Below are 16,343 nucleotides of genomic sequence, written 5' to 3'. Positions count from 1 at the left end.
CTGAAGCCAGAGCACGGAACTATGCAGTTCAGGCTTCCAGCGTACTGAACACAGCTTCCTGCCTATCACAGACCTCCATACCTTCACTGCATGGCTTGGGCAATTCTTAGCCTCTACCTCGCATAGCATTTACCCACTGAACACAAAGGTACGGAGGGAAGGGAACAGCCCCTCAGGCCACCCCGAGGGACACGCGGATGCCGCCCCTGCGCCCCCCGACCCCGCAGCGCGGTTCCCCCGCTCCGCGGGCAGCGCGGGCGCGGCGAGCCGGCGAGAGCGGGACTCGAACCGCGGCCGTCCCACGCAGGCGGCGCAGGCCGCGGTGCCGGCGGGGTCCGCGGGCGCGCAGGGGACGCGACTCCCACCAACTGCTGCCGCCGCCGCACGCGGGGCGGCCCCGGGAGCGCGCAGGGATTGCGAGGGCGGCGCGCTGGCCGCCCGCGGCGGTGCGCGGAGCGGAGGGATGTGACGCGCATGGCGGCGGCGGCGGCGCTCCCCCTGCGCCGGCAGGGAGGCGGCCCCGCGCCGGGCGCCGCCTGCCCGGCCGCGGCGTGACCGGGGCTGCGCCGGCTGAGCGCTGCGCGGGGTGACCGGGGCGCGGGCGGTGACAGCGCCTCGCGGTGCGGTGCCCGGCGCGGAGGCGGCGCTGTGGGCCGGCGGTGCCGGAGCGCTCCGCGGCGGAGCCCCGCGCCTCTTTCCGTCCAACCTGCGCGGGCCCCGGCGGGGCGATGTAGGGGACATGCCCTGACGGGACGACGAGCGATCGGGGCGCCGCCTGCGAGGGCACAGCTGCGCCAGCGGAGCCGCCCGCGGCGGGTCGGCCGCGCCCGGCGAGGCCCCCGAGCGCCGCCGCTATGGCTGGGGCCGGGCTCTGGGCGAGCATCAAGTCCCTGCTAGGGAAGAGCGAGGACCCTCTGTTCCTGAACGACTCCAGTGCCTTTGACTTCTCGGACGAGGTGGGGGATGAGGACTTCCCCAGGTTTAACAAGCTGCGCGTGGTGGTGGCGGACGACGGCTCGGAGGCGGCCCCGGAGACGCCGGTGAACGGGGCGTCCCCGGGGCTACCGTCCGACGATGAGTCCCTGCTGGACCGGGACATCGCCCTGCGCAGCGCCCGGGCCGGCCGGCCGGACCCCTGCAGCGGCTGCAGCAGCCGGCGGGAGCGCTCCAAGCAGAGGAAGGTGAAGAAGCGGCTGACGCTCGCTGCCCTCCTCTACCTCCTCTTCATGACGGGGGAGCTCATAGGTGAGTCGGGGGCCTTCTGTGCCGTCCCTCCGGCACGGTGCCTCCCTGCTTGTTAGGCTGCTGTGGCCTTGGCTTTGAACCATCAGTCCTTTAGAGAGACCAGAGAGATGAGCTGCACTTGAAGAGAGTGAGAGGGAATAAAGTCCACCTGTATTTTCCTTGAAAGAATTTGCAACTTTCCCTACCTGAATCTCTCATAAATTCCCAGAAATGGCATAAAATATACTAACTTTTCCTTGTCTAATGGATTTTTATTTCTTCTTGCAAGTTTTTAAGTTGTTTTTAACAAAGGAGAAGTGGCATGAGCAATTTCAATCGCAATATTTTTTAATCAACGGCCATAAAATCTTGCTGTGCATGCAGCAAGAGAAGAAGAGGAAAATATAGTTTTAAATGTGACATTTACCATAATAATGAAATTAATACTCGGGGTATTTGTCTTTATTCACCAGATACAGCAATACACACTGCTACTTAGAACTAAAGAGACAAGTCCTGAGCTATCAACGGCATTTCAATGGAGACATCACTCCCTTGAGATTCTTCATGTCCTACTGTGCTCTGGACTAGCATGTGCTCCATCCAGACATAAATCATATGAGCACAGTCATTTAAAGTGACAGTTATTTTAATACTTCCTGCTACAACATATAAGAATACCAAGTAGTTCCATTAAATTATTTGTGGTTTTTGTTAGTGCTTGTAGAAGTATAGTTGGGTTTTACCTGAAAATGAGTTCCCATATAAGCACCTGATTGTTGTTCAGAAGAGTGACCCTATAGCTCAAGTTCAGCTTTTATTGCTCCCTCCCAACAGCTGTGCTGTGCAGGATGAGGAGAACCTGTGCATGACACACTGACATTATACAACTGTGCTTTATCAAATAGGCTTTAGCAGCATAGACTTGAAATAAAATGTGAGTGTCCTTGAGAGGCATAGATTAGCTGTTAAATGTTATGCCTTTGCCATTGTCTTATCATTTTTACAAAGTTCAGTATTTATCTGTTAATCTCTGTTCACTTACTGTGTCCTGTTGCTATCTGTATTTTGGATACAGCCATGCCATGCAGTGCAAGTGTCTCTTGGGTGTGACTCAGCCTCCTGAAAAATGCTTTAATGTTCTCACCCACTGTCCCGATTGTGAGTTGTGGGGAGCACTGCACAGTGCCAGTACCTTGATATGTATGTTGAGCCAGGTCTCTCCATAGCAATTAATTGCTTTTAAATTTCTTAAATTTCAACATTCAAGTCTGAATCAGAGCTAATCAGATTAATTACTTGCCATAATTCAAACACACACAAAAAATCAAATCATAATAACTTTCTGGAAGTGAAGATCAGCAGCATGGGATCTACATCCTCCTCCTGACTTCTGCAAATTGAGTCAATTGAATACTTGTGTGAAGTGAGCTCATGCTCTTGGATGCTTTTGCTAGGACTACTGTGAACTGTGTTCTTAAGACAAACTTGTGCAAGATGGATAGGGAACAAAATAATTGCTAGAGGATAACTATTGCAGTTTGTCCCACAGATGTGGGGGGGGGGAAACCCCTAAAAGAAATGTTCCATTTTTTCAGAGAGAGACCAGAATATTGACTGTGTCTGCACCATTTTTATTTGGGGCCTTATTTCAGGAATGTGGGTTAATGGAAAAAAGTGGTTTTGCCTTTCAGCATGTCTCAGTGTGTGGCTGGTCATTAATAACAGGCCACAATACATCAGATTATGGCTAAGGCACTATGTGTCAAACCTCTGGGGATTTGGCTGAATGCCTCCATATGCCCCCTGGCTCCAATGTTTTTTCTCTGGCTGAGATTTTGGTTCAGCATGAACTCAGGTAAATTTGATAAGCAATAGTCTTGTATTTTAGGCTTAGACATCCTTTAACAGGAGAGTGATGTTAGTTGATTGTATCAGAGCTCTGATGTACACTGAATTTAGTTCATCTGAAGGGCCTCTTACTGAATAATGTCTGAGCTGCTGGCAGGTTGATGCTCAAGTCACTGGGAGCATTTTTGTTTGGGGCTGTGGATCCAATTCATGCTGTTGGAGACCTGTCCATAGCTAGTGCAGGGAGAGCTCTAGAAATAATAGATGTTGAGAGTAAAAATACTCTGATCACTGTCACATCATCTTTGTTCTTCCCGCACAGTCAGGGCTTGAGCAGGCTGGATTTGTCCGTACAGAGTGTCAGTGCTGTACTATGGACTCATCCTCCTCAGCTCTGGGTGTGCTGTTTCCAGCCATATTTCGTTCTTTGGACACAGAATCAGACCCATGAAATATTCAGGCATCCATCTTCCACAGAGCATAGAGGCTTTGGATATCTCTGTAATTCTGTGGATCTTGACCTGAATGACTTGTCACAGGGCAAGTAATAATCAGCAGAAGAGTAATTAGAGATACAGCCCCCAAGTCCTGGGTCAGTGTCCCACCTGTTTAATTTATTTCACTACAGCCCTGTACTGTGTTGTCTTTGGCTGGTTTCAAATTTCCAAACTTTATGAATTGATCTGAAGCTCAGGTATTTGGGAAGATCTGATTGTGTAGGATATTTTAACTGACTTCCTTCTGTGATCTTTGACAGATTTGAGTTTCTAAAAGAGAGGCAGAAGATTCTATCAGACAACTAATTTTTTCAGTAAAATCTTTCTGGTGTCTGTTACCAGTGTCAAGATGAAGCAAATCTTGTTTCAGCAGCTTTTTTTGTAAGATCTTGATTGGCATATTTTTTCCAAACTCATTACTTCAGCCTATCTCAGTGTTTGTTGCTTCATTTGATGACCAGTTATATAACAATTTACACTTTGGGGAAACCATTGTGCATCAAGAAATGAAAAACATATTGCAAGTCCTAATTAGCTTTTCTCACAGTGTTTTGATGTTTTCATCTATGTTTAGAGATTTCTAATTGATCATCCATGAGGAGAACTGCTATCTTTCATGGGTCACTGAAAACAGTGGTGAGCCATCAAGCTATTTCTAAAGGTTATAGGTGTCTTTTTTTCCAAGTTGCCAATTGTATCTAAACAGCCCCTAGGCAGTACCTTTAACCACGTGATGAACCAATAACTTTAGAAACAGAGAACCTTTGATTTCAGATTTCGTAAATGGCAATTATGTTTGCTTAATCCACATGCTGCATTATGTTTAGCTTCAGTATCTGAATTCCTTCCTTATACTTTTATTTTGAAAATCTTTAGAAGTGAGAGGCTAGCTGAAGTGGAATTGACTCTTCTTGGATGAAGTGATTCTCAAAATAATACATATGAATCAACATATATACTGTAAATAATGATATATGTAAAGTGCTGAACTAAATGTCCTTACATACAAATTATTGTTTCTTTTCTGTTGACTATAAATGAGGTTGAGTTGCACTTTCTAAATATTTTTTTTAAATTATGGGAAAACATAAATTAATTCAGAAAGGAAAGGCATAACTCATTTTAATCAAAAAGCTGCTGAATTGCTAAATCTTAAAAAGCCATTGTTTTTGAGCTGCGATGGCCTTCTGGAGAATTTCAGCCTCAGAAGAATTTGACATAGAAAGTTCTGAACAATTGAAGAAAGGGGCTGGAGGAAAGGAGCTGTTTGAAATGTAGTGCATTTGGTAGGTGGCCACAGCACAAAGAGTACTGCAGTACAGCTGTGCTCCGTGTTTGGCTGGCGAGGAGAGGGTAGCTCTGTCTGCAGGTGTGTACATAAGAGCACTCACAGCCACACACACACAAAGGTTTTATGACCAGTCTTAAAAGCTATCAGCCAGTTGTGAATTCCCCTTTGCTATTTCCTCTGGTCAGCCTCTTCACTAAGACAATTTTAATTGTATATGAAGATTTCTTTATTTGAAATGTTAGTTGGAGCCTGAAGCCTGCCAAATGGCACACCAGCTGCACACTTTGCTCAGAACAATTTACAGGCTGCATGACAATCTCAAGGTAAAAAGAGAAACCAAATACTAGCTGAGCTGACACTGAAGATTTGATCTTTTCTGAGATAATGGGCTTACCTTCAAGCATATGGGAGACAACACAGCCTGTCCTTGATTCCCGTCTCTATAAGCGATACTTAAGCAAGAGGTGCATTGTTTAAATCTCTCACTCATCCAGTAGCAGCACTAGCAATTGAATTGGAACAAAGATATTAACCTTTGATCTCAGGTTGTCTCAATGCAGCTCAATATTACAAGAAAAAATTATGGTAATCAATAACAAAGAAAAATGCTGTACAAGTGAAAGTCATTGTTTGCAATAGTTATTGCAAGAACTTACACAGTTCTGCCAGGATGGGGAATAATTAACGTTAAGTGATAAAGTAATAAAAATAAAAAGAGGACAGGGTAAATTTCATGGTCATTGAATCTGTGGAGTTCTGTTCCTGTTCTGTTATGTCAGAGTGTTTAACAGATGTAGTTTAACAAAAGAATCAGTTGATTAAATACATGTGCAGTAATGTGTAGAGAAAAGATACAAAACTGTTTTGGACCTGATCTTGCAAACATTATGATGCAAGTAGTCTCTGTTAGAATAACAGGAGTGAATCCTTTCTATGTTACTCTTAATAGAAAGCACACTTGACTGCACTTTTAACAACGATAGCTTTAAATTATAGCATGGCATTTTGCTTGTAAAGGCAAACAGCCATCGATGTTTAGTGGGTATAAGAAGGGCTCTCATATACTATTCTGAAAAGAAATAACTGTAAGCTGTGCAAGAGGCTATTATGTAAAATAATGAAAAATTTCATGTGTCCTGACTTTTCCTATTATGTTTTCAGGTGGCTATGTTGCTAACAGTCTAGCAATTATGACAGATGCACTTCACATGCTAACTGACCTTAGTGGTATTATTTTGACCCTCCTTGCTCTCTGGCTGTCTGCAAAATCTCCAACAAAGAGGTTCACTTTTGGATTTCATCGCTTAGGTATGTAGCTATCAGATTTTGCTATTAAAGAGTATTTTAAGCAAAAACTGTAAAGAGCACCTAATTCTAGAAGAACAGGTAGCTAGAAAGAAAGTAGCACAAACCTAAGAGTTGCTTTAACTGACTCTCAATGTCCTTTCACTGGCCATTGGGGATACACTGTTTAGTTGTATTGCCACAAGTGAATAGATTAAAAAAACCAAACAACCATAAGTTTGACAGCAGAATTTCATTCACTGGGAGCAAGGCAAGTCCCTCCATTTCTGTGGAACTGCCACTTAGCAGATTCAGAGTTAAATTCTGAATGCTTGATTCATCTTCCTTCTTGAAGAGGAAGACTGGGGAATTGAATTCATGATGACATTGTTGGTGCAGGAGCTGTGCATGTCAGCCCGTGGTTGTTCACAACAGATTATTGCCAGTGCCCTGGAGTTAAAAAATCTTGTTGACTTCAGCAGAATTGTGATACTGGAAAAAGGTCCTATTCAATGTGAAAAATTACATTTTAATCCACAACTAAGAAGTTATGTAGAACATATTATTAGAGAGCTCTGCCCTGCCAGAACTTGTATAAATCAGTATTCCTCTTGCATTCCCCAAACCGCAGAAAGCCGAGGTCAAAATGCCCCATGGTTTGCAAAATACAGCAAGTTACTTAACCTCTGTCCAGTTTAGGTGTCTCTAAAAAGAAGTATAAACAGAATTATGGACTAACCCTTGGAAGAATATTTTCAGGATTTATTACTTTATGTTTGGAAATGTAATGATGATAAAGAGTGTTTTCATGTGGTCGCTAACTGGATATAATATACAGCTGCAGGTCTGTAGACATTTTAGCAAAAGCTTCAAAGTTTCTTTTTCATGAAATAGATAATTTCTAGTGTCCCAGTTTTCTACCTGTTTTCTATAACACTCTACAGCATACATTTTTCAAGGAATTTCATTCTTGTGTAGTCACTATTTGCAATTCTTATTTTGGCTGCTAGAACAGCAGTAGAATTCAACAACTCCATCACTCCTTGTCATTTGTCATCAGTTAGTCACTAGTGCATGAATGCATAACTCTGTACACTAGCTAAGCTCTTTGGGGCTCTAGCAAGAAAGCATTAGCAATGCCAGCATTTCCCATTACAAACTTTTCTTTCATGAAGTTTTAATTTTGTGATAGGAGCTCCTCTCATACTGAAACCTGACCTTGCAGGTATGCCCCTGGCATTTGCTCATACTCTCCAGAAGGATGTTAGCATTTATACATACTTTAACCCTATTTCAAAATAATTTGGGTAGTTTACATGTCTTTGTAACTTTTCTAAAATCAAATAGCACATACCTTGAACGTGCCTAGCTTAAAACAGGGGTTTATCTTAAAAAAAGTTAAAGGACCTTACTTAATCATTAAAATATTATTAAGTTCTGTAAATTTTCATTGACTTTTCAATTAATGTGAAAGAAGAAATCCCTGAGGATTCCTGCCGCCTCATTTTCTGTATATTTTTTTCTTTCCAGTTTACTGTCAGGAAAAATACTAGTCATATACTAGCCTGACTGATCCAGTGGTGGTCCATGGGCCAGATGTGGCCCATAAAATTAATCTATACTGCCCTTCTCTCTAGGAGCAGCTACAGGGAGCAGCCTCTCACTTCTGCAACAATTGCTCCTCCTTTTCTGCTCCCAGTGCCAGCAGGTTGTGGAGTGGAAATATATGAAACCCACCTGGAAGCAGCCCTGAGCAACCAACCCACTGTGGCTGACCGTCCTTTGAGCAGGACTACAGTTTCCAGGGGTTCCTTTTTACTTCAGCCATCCTGCATGAGTAGCAGCAGTGCAGCTCTCTGGATGAGCAGGAGGAGAGTCTGGGGCTGGGGAGAAGTTTCTGTGCTGCAGGAAGGAAGAAGAAGTGAGTCAAAGCTTTGCCAGGGACCCCCAAAGTACAGAAGATGGGATGGTTCAAAATTACTATAGACAGTATTTTTAAAAATCACATTTGTGAAATTTATTTGCCTGATTTTAGGCACCCAGTCTGAATGCTGTGGCCTGAGGGCCCAGTTTCACACATCAGTGAGTGCTGGCAATAGAACAAAGCAGTTTCTAGGGTATATCCTTGTTGTAACACATTTTTTCAAGTAACCTATATGTAAGAAGCTTGTCAGCAAATAATATCAGTTCAACAGTAGTTTAAACTTCACAAGAGAGATGTTAAAACATGCCAGGATGTTAAAAGTAGGGTACAGATTGGACATCTGTCACAGAAGAATATGTGGATTATTTGTTTAAAGCTGGGAATATGTGCAAGAACTGTCTCATGACTGACCTGCTCTGCATTAAGTTTTAAGATAATCCATACATTCGGTAGGCATGAAAACATTCTAATGAACAATGTTTCTGGTACTTGTTACCATTTTTGTTTGCAGAATGATGAATTTCCAATCATTCCCATAAATATCACTTTGTAAAAGCAACAGACCTGTTAGTTGTCTAGTCAAATTCCAGAAGGAACTTAGCACTAATTTTCATTTTTTTGAATTCTCTTTGAATACATAATATATAAGTTCCATCTTCAGTTTTATTCCCTTTTCAGTAGTGAAAAGGAAGCTGACAGATTCAGGAATAAGTTAGAAAAGTGAAGACAAAATAATGCAAACTGCAGTAATGTTAAAGAAGAATTAAATTCCTGAAGCCAAGAATAGTTCAGTTTCCCCACCAAGTGCAGATACCTCCTTTTCAGCAAAACCACTGAGCAGATTTAAGCATAGATATGAAACCTGGCACTCATCCATTGCTGCAGAGACAATGTTAGTAATGACAGAATCAGCCAGTCCACTGAGACCGTGCACAGTTCACAAGAAGGGAAAGATCTCAGCACAGATCTCCAATGCTGACATGACAGTGACTCTGGAAGAAACTGCAAGGAAAACACTGGTTTCCATTGCAGAAAACGTGGGTTTAGATTGTAAAAGCACACTATATTATTTCTCTGGTAAATGCTAATGTGCTATGGCTTCACAAGTTTTTAAAAAAGCATTCTGGAAAACCTTCTAAGCAATGTATTGTGTATTTTTAGGACTGTTGCCCTGAATAATCTGCCAGCTTTGTAAAGATAATTTCCATTTCTGTGGATATTTCCAGGATTTTCAAGTTGCTCTAAAATCATCTCAGATTATGGCAGTTGACTTTCAGAGCCTTGTTATTGCCTGGTAATGCTGTTCCTCATCCAGGCATTGACACACTACCCAGCAGCTGAATGTGTTGGTGTGAGTTTCTTCTCCCATAATGATGTTAGTAATTCAGTGCATGGATCAACTGATTTTGGTGACATTAAAATGCTGATATAGCTGTAATACTCAATAAATAAAATTAAACCACTTCTGTGTTAGAGAAGACATCTGCAGTAACCCAAGTTGTACTTCAGGCTGACAGATGGAAAGCAGAGGAAGAAGAGAGGCAATTCTCAGATGAGTATTCTTAGAGCTATGGTACAGCCAAGGGCAGAATTTTGCCCTTACTGGGGAATAAATCAGGGCAACGTGTGTGGAACTAGGGGGAAGAACAACCATTGCAATTCCAAGTAAATTAATTCCACCTCTGATCTTTGAGTTCACAGAGGAAGGCTGAGATCCCAGTGATCCATCTGGCAAGTGACAGTAATGAGCATTATGCATAATGATTACAGATTACTCAGGCATGGCTGCAGATTTATATGCAATACAATGGAGCAAGCATTAAGGTTTTCCCAGGGCTTTTTGTAAAGCCCTGTATTAACTTGATTATAACTGAGACAGTCTTTAACTGGGCTAATGTTTTCTCTGCCAGCTGTGTTGCCTTTTTTTTTAAGTTTTAGCTGCTGCAGGCGATAGTTTTCAGAATATGAAGTTAGAGGGTAAAAGTACATTTATGATAAAAGCAATCTAGTGGCCCATTTGGAAATACCTTTTTTCTTTATAGTAGGACCTTAAAACTGTAGTGTGGACTCATCCCTCTCAGGTTGGTGTGCTAGTACCAGCACAATTTCATGACTTGACTACTTGGGCAGCACAAAAGTCCCGACCTATAAAATATTTAGCCCTGCTTACCTCCCATCTGAACAGCAGGAACGTTGTAGAGAACTGGAACCACTTTCCACAGATGTAAATGGCAGCAGAAAGCATAGGACAATGCAATACTAGTTTTTATTAGTTTTCTAATTTTTATCTTTATTTAGATATATGTTTCCTTTTGAAAGTCCCTGCTGATCAGATGAAATTCCTATGCCAAAATAATAGTCATAATGCTTTTGCTTTTTGTGAAATAATAATATTTGGTAAATATTAGATAATGTTAGAACAGCATATCACAGCAATACAGAAACTTACATTAAGCAAGCCTTTGTAGCTCAAATCTGCCTCAGATAACATTTATGAACACATATGTCAAGGAGCTTAAGAGTATAATGTGTGACAAGTTTGTGCTGTTTGATTTCTTTAATTTTTTGTAATTTCTTCTCCTTACTAAATAAAAAAGGATATATAACAATAATTTCTAAACTCAACTTAAAACTCTGGACAATTAAAATCAAGGTTTCCCTTATTTGTGGGTAGGCTGGTAACGTTTGAGATCACCTCTGCTCCTCATCCCTGGACAAGGCCTTTGCCTGTGAATTCTCAGTCAGATATTCTGGTTATCTGAAGAAGTCAGGATCATCACTTGGGCAGAAGTTTTCAGAGAAAACATAATTTGAGGTATATACTGATGACAGGGACATGTGAAGGAGTTTATTAGAACAAACTCAGTTGGTTAATTCTATTTTACAAGTTTTATTTATCACTCAACTTGTTTATATTAGCTATGATATGAATAAAGTAGTTAAAACAAGGCCCTGTCCACATTCTAATTTGGAAACAGAAATGGATCTGATACACATTTTTATAATGTTTTTTCCTTTCTGTTTGCAGAAGTACTGTCAGCCATCATTAGTGTACTGCTGGTCTATATCCTTATGGCATTCCTGTTGTATGAGGCTGTTCAGAGAACTATCCATATGGACTATGAAATAAATGGTGATATCATGCTCATCACAGCAGCCGTCGGTGTTGCTGTTAACTTAATGTAAGATCTTTCTCTCCATTAACACTCATCAATGTATTGCTCAATAAGCTGCTAATTCATTCATGGCCTCTAACTTTGTCATGGGATGTATTTTTGCTGGACATCTTAATTTTCCCAAATAAGACGAGACATTACACCGAGTATTATTTTTCAATTATTTGGTTTAAAATGAAAAAACCCTAACAAATCCTCCCCACCCAACAAACCCTAAAGCCCGTTTCTTGAAGCATTTCTCTTCTTTCACTTTCAGAATGGGGTTTTTGCTGAATCAATCTGGCCACCTTCACTCCCACTCCCATTCCCACCCTCACTCTCACGTACCTCAGCCGAGCTCTCCGAGCGCAGCGCAGGGCAGCAGCCACGGGCACTGCAGCCACGGGCACAGCAGCCACGGGCACAGCAGCCACGGGCACAGCAGCCACGGGCACAGCAGCCACGGGCACAGCAGCCTGGCCGTGAGAGCAGCGTTTGTGCACGCCCTGGGCGACCTGGTACAGAGCATCGGGGTGCTCGTAGCTGCCTACATCATCCGATTTAAGGTAAGGAAGGGCCTCTCCTGGAGGCATGGAGCATCTTGGCAGTTCAGCTCTGGTGATTAAAGTCAAAAGAAGCCTGTTTTTATAAGTTATTGAAAATAGCTTTTTAATGATATTTTATGATAAGCTTCATACATCATGCAAAATAAGCAAAACTGTCTCTATATATTGTAACTATTCAAACATGGAAACTTGGAACTAGAAGTAAGCATGTCTTCTGAGTCACATTTCTGTAAGTGATCTTGTTTTCATAGTAAGTGATCTTGTTTTCATATATCCTTTGACATTGTGAAATTTCCCTTTGCAGCCAGAATACAAGATTGCTGATCCTATATGTACATACGTATTTTCCATACTGGTGGTTTTTACAACAATTCGAATTCTGTGTGACACGGGAGTTATTATTCTGGAAGGTAAGATCTGTGCCAAATCTACAGTACTTTACATGGAAAATACCAGTTTTCTTGACATTATGATCCTCATCTCCATGTGGATTGTACCTGGAGACCTGTCTGTCTTGCTAGTTTGGTGGTTCTTTATGGCTCCTCTAAATTGCAGCAGTTTTTAGGTGTCTTTGACTGTGGCCAGAACAACACAAGTCCTATATCTGCACACTCTTTACCATCAGGAGATGTAGATGTGAAATGTACAGAACTTTCTTTTGTGTCTGCAGTGACTCTCAGCTGAGTCAAGTGAACATTTGCCCAGACTCAGTTCTACACTCTCACTTTTATTACTTGTACAGTTAAAGTGAGTGTGAATGCAGGTAAAAGGAGGTACCAAGCATAGGCAAATGGCTGGACACGTGGTTCATGCCAGTCCTGTCTTCCCCTTTCCCACAAGTGCCTTTGTATTACTTGTGTGTATCTACTGTTCCCATAGGGGAAGCTGCAAATCAAGAGTGGTGTAAAATGCAGGAAAAAAAAGGGAAGAAAAATCTGAACATGGGCTGAAGGATCTTATGTGACATAAAGGGAAGCATACCAGCAACATCCTTTGCTTTATCACAGCTTACATGGCAACTATTACTGCTTGATCTAGTACTATTACTTTATAAAGTGGAGATGTTAGTGCTGGGAGAAAAATCCTAGGTTTTAGCTGCACATTCCTAGCTCATGTGAATTACCATGAACTTCACTTTTATTATGTTACAAGGTTAAATCAGAAACCTCAGAATCTTCAGTCAAGTGCTTTTGCTGTCGCATAAGATTAAAAAAAATCCAACAAAGTAGAAGTTCAGTGAAAAGGCAAAAATGATGAAATTTACAGAATCCTCAATTAGCTCCAAGGCAACAGATTTAGCTGAAGAAAACAGATAAGACAAACTAATGCTGAAGAAAACAGATAAGACAAACTAATGAAGTATCAGATTCCAGATATTTTGTGTTGTAGCTCTTTGCATAGGTATCCCCGTTGCCATAAAAATCTCCATAATAATGATGTCATTAAAAGTGATGGTATGTTGGCTTTATGCATACTAGGGTACTTTTCCAACTCAAATTCAGAATTTCCAGAGAACGGACTTGTGTTTATAGTGGAAACTGCTGCTGCAACATCAAGACCCTTGAAGTTGTATCAACTTTGGCTATTAACTTCAGTTTCCTCATTATACTAAGAATGCTAAATTAAAAAATTAAATAGTTATCCAAAACAAGCAATGAGATTCTAGCTTTTAATATATAGATGTATAAGGCAGAATGGAAACCCATCACAAGTATGATGTAGATATGGGAATCTGAGTCCATTTTTCCTGGGAAAAAGAAAGCTGTACAAATACCAGACAGTTAGCTAGTTATTTATCAGCTAAATAATTTTTGATGGTCTCCACTAGAAGGAAAATTTTGTTTCATATGAGACAGTCCTAGAAACTGAGCTTTCAAAATAATACTGGAAATAATGTAATTTAAGAGACAGTAAGACACCAGGTTCAAAGAAGTCATGTAAAAAGTCTGAAGACATTTGAGAAGTGAGTGGCTGAACTCCTCATAGTATACAGAAAGAAATTCCATAAAACTAGCAGATAAGCAATAAAAGCTACTGAAGCATCAAAAGTACTCAGAAAGACTTTATTCAGTGCTTGCATTAGTTTTTGACCCAAGTTGATAATCTAAAATTTTGATTTTGCCCTTTGTACAGAAAAAGGATGTGGTGGTAAGATAGAGATATGCTGCTGAAAATACCCAAAGGACTTGATCTCTGATTTGCAGAGAGGACACTCTGTAAAACACAGTCCTCTGTGTTGACCACTGCACATGGACTACTGTAGCCTGTGGACATGATTCCAGGTACCTGAAAAGCAGTTTCAGGAGACAAGCCCTTGCTTTTTTTTTTTTTTTTTTTAAAAAAAAAAACAGATTTTGACCCTAGAGTCCAGCCTAAGCAGTTACTAAGGGTTAGAAGCCACAGTGAAGTTGTCAACAAAAGTACATAATTGCAAAGGATCAAATGTTGGCTGTTGCCAGAGTGTGGATTCTGGACAGGACAGATTCCATTGAGACAGCTCTGCAATTCCTGTACAACTTCTGTATGCATACTGGACTTAACAGGCCCATTTCCACGTTATTTTCTGTTGATAACATGGAAGTTACTAATCACCTCCAACAACACAAATTCTAATTTCTTTGACCTTGAGATCTGTTGTGACATTTTAAAGGCTACTGAGACTTTACAGCAGACAGAATTAATTTTATTTCATGTTTGGTATCACAGGAGTTCCAAGGCACTTAAATGTGGATCGCATCAAGGAAGACTTGATGAAAATTGAGGATGTTTATTCTATAGAAGATTTAAATGTTTGGTCTCTCACTGCAGGAAAAACAACTGCCATAGTCCACTTGCAACTAGGTAAGCTCCTGGATAGCATAATTCTAAATTAAATCCAAGTTTAGGAAAGACCTCACCACTTCCTCTTCATATTGTTATTTAAATTGAACCAAGAAATATCATTCTGGGGAAGGAAAATCTACTAACTCTGGTTTTGTACAGCAAGGAATAGAACACCTTGGCCAAGAAATTCATAGTGTAAATGAAAACTGTGCAAATAAAATATGTTCATACCAAAATGTCCAATACGGATTCTTTGGGTAGGGGAAAAAAAAAACACCACAGAATTTCTCCTCAGAAATTTTCTTACATGTTTAGGGAAAGAAAGGGCGAAGTTCTAATGTGGAACAGTCTAACATATGAAAAATAAATGTTTTGCCAAAACATGTGCTGATTCAGACATCTAACTATACTATGAATATCAGTTCTTAGTAAGAAAGCTCAGGTTTTTGGGGGGAAGGTATCAGACACACACAGAGTTCTGTCAAGAGAGGTATAAAATGATGACAAAAGAGTACACAGTGACCACAAGAACAATATTAAATTAATAAAGTGTGAGCAAAAATTCTTCTCATTGGTGATAAGGTGATAAGTTTGAGAACATATGCATTGCTCAGGTTTCTTAAGGAGTGAATTTATTAATAATTTTCTTAATTTTGCAGTTCCTGGTAGTTCATCTAAATGGGAGGATGTTCAGTCCAAGGCCCGGCAGCTGCTGCTGAACACGTTTGGAATGTACAAGTGCTCTATCCAGCTTCAGAGTTACAAACAGGAGATGAGCAAAACCTGCGCGAATTGTCAGAGTTCCAGTGCCTAATTTCATATCTTTTGGGAACTGCTGCCTTATTCTTTACCTTGTGTAGTCAAAGACTGAGAGCAATAAATGCAAAATGAAAATTATCCAATAGTAACCATTAATATGTGGATTTGTACCATGGGACATGCAGCAGGGAGAACTGGTGCTGCAAAAAGTGCAGTGGTTGCCCTACAGAACATGTATTTCACTCTCTCTGTTGTACTGGTTCATTCAGTTTATTATGGTTTTTAGACAAAGCTGGTTTTGGATTATTGTTTACAAACTGGAACGTGGCTCTGCAGATACCTCACGAATTACAGTCCAATATTGTCCTTTAAACATTACGTACCACAAAGTACCTGCACTCCAAAAGGAGCATCAGGTATTCAGTATTTCAGTCAAAAGTCTCTAAAGCTGATCATACCAGGGTTGCACAATGTATCATGATCCCCAAATTCATTATTCAGTATTTTAGCAATAGTAATTTTCAGACAGTATCGCAAACTATTAACACATTCATTAAGTTGAATTCTCATGGAAACTGTCTCTTTGGAGACACATTGCAAAATACAGAATTTCCTGTACCCAGACCAGAAAGTTAGCTTTAATCTGGGCATTCAGAGATCCAGGCAGGAAGATCCATGCCCAGACTTCTGGTATTTATCTAGAGACCCAACACTGGACCCAAAGTGTTTTAAGTGATCAGTTATCTTTAATGTGTTTTAGAATAGGATTTATACATTAGAAACAGGTTATTTATTTTATAAAGTTTTGACTTGTAAGAGGAATTTATTATTAATGATCTTGAATGTCTAAACTATCATTTGATTCACATTAAAAGGCCAGTTGATTAGCATGCATTCTAATTGTAATTAATAAGTGTCCTGTAATTGATAATTTTTTCCATGATTGTTTTGTTTTATAAGAAAAGTCAA

The 16,343-nt window shown here is 40.9% G+C and overlaps 1 protein-coding gene and 1 long non-coding RNA gene across 3 annotated transcripts; one reads left to right on the top strand and one right to left on the bottom strand.

The window, feature by feature from the left end:
- Positions 1 to 596: 596 nt before the first annotated feature.
- SLC30A4 (solute carrier family 30 member 4) lies at positions 597 to 15,512 on the top strand. 2 transcript variants are annotated; one of them, XM_059858403.1, is made up of 8 exons: positions 597 to 1,245; positions 6,025 to 6,171; positions 11,100 to 11,253; positions 11,504 to 11,621; positions 11,652 to 11,792; positions 12,097 to 12,202; positions 14,499 to 14,633; positions 15,275 to 15,512. In XM_059858403.1, exons 1-8 carry the CDS (start codon positions 855 to 857, stop codon positions 15,427 to 15,429), a joined length of 1,347 nt encoding a protein of 448 aa, XP_059714386.1. In that variant the 5' UTR covers positions 597 to 854; the 3' UTR covers positions 15,430 to 15,512. The 2 variants fall into 2 exon arrangements, with proteins under 2 accessions (XP_059714386.1, XP_059714385.1); XM_059858402.1 differs by having other exon boundaries at positions 598 to 1,245; positions 11,504 to 11,792.
- Positions 1,476 to 9,759, bottom strand: LOC132333373 (uncharacterized). The gene is made up of 2 exons (XR_009488149.1): positions 7,885 to 9,759; positions 1,476 to 6,652 (listed from the first exon to the last, which is right to left on the bottom strand). It is a non-coding gene; the product is annotated as an uncharacterized LOC132333373 (long non-coding RNA).
- Positions 15,513 to 16,343: the final 831 nt, after the last annotated feature.

This window comes from Haemorhous mexicanus, chromosome 13, assembly GCF_027477595.1.
Source record: "Haemorhous mexicanus isolate bHaeMex1 chromosome 13, bHaeMex1.pri, whole genome shotgun sequence".
Taxonomy (NCBI): domain Eukaryota; kingdom Metazoa; phylum Chordata; class Aves; order Passeriformes; family Fringillidae; genus Haemorhous; species Haemorhous mexicanus.
The sequence above is the reverse complement of the archived record's forward strand: the minus strand, read 5'-3'. Positions and strand labels throughout refer to the sequence as shown.

Coding starts and splice junctions, on each gene's coding strand:
- SLC30A4 (XM_059858402.1), top strand. CDS start 855: ATGGCTGGGGCCGGGCTCTGGGCGAGCATCAAGTCCCTGCTAGGGAAG. Junction 11,254..11,503: donor GGTGTTGCTGTTAACTTAAT/GTAAGATCTTTC, acceptor TTTCACTTTCAG/AATGGGGTTTTTGCTGAATC. Junction 12,203..14,498: donor GGGAGTTATTATTCTGGAAG/GTAAGATCTGTG, acceptor TTGGTATCACAG/GAGTTCCAAGGCACTTAAAT.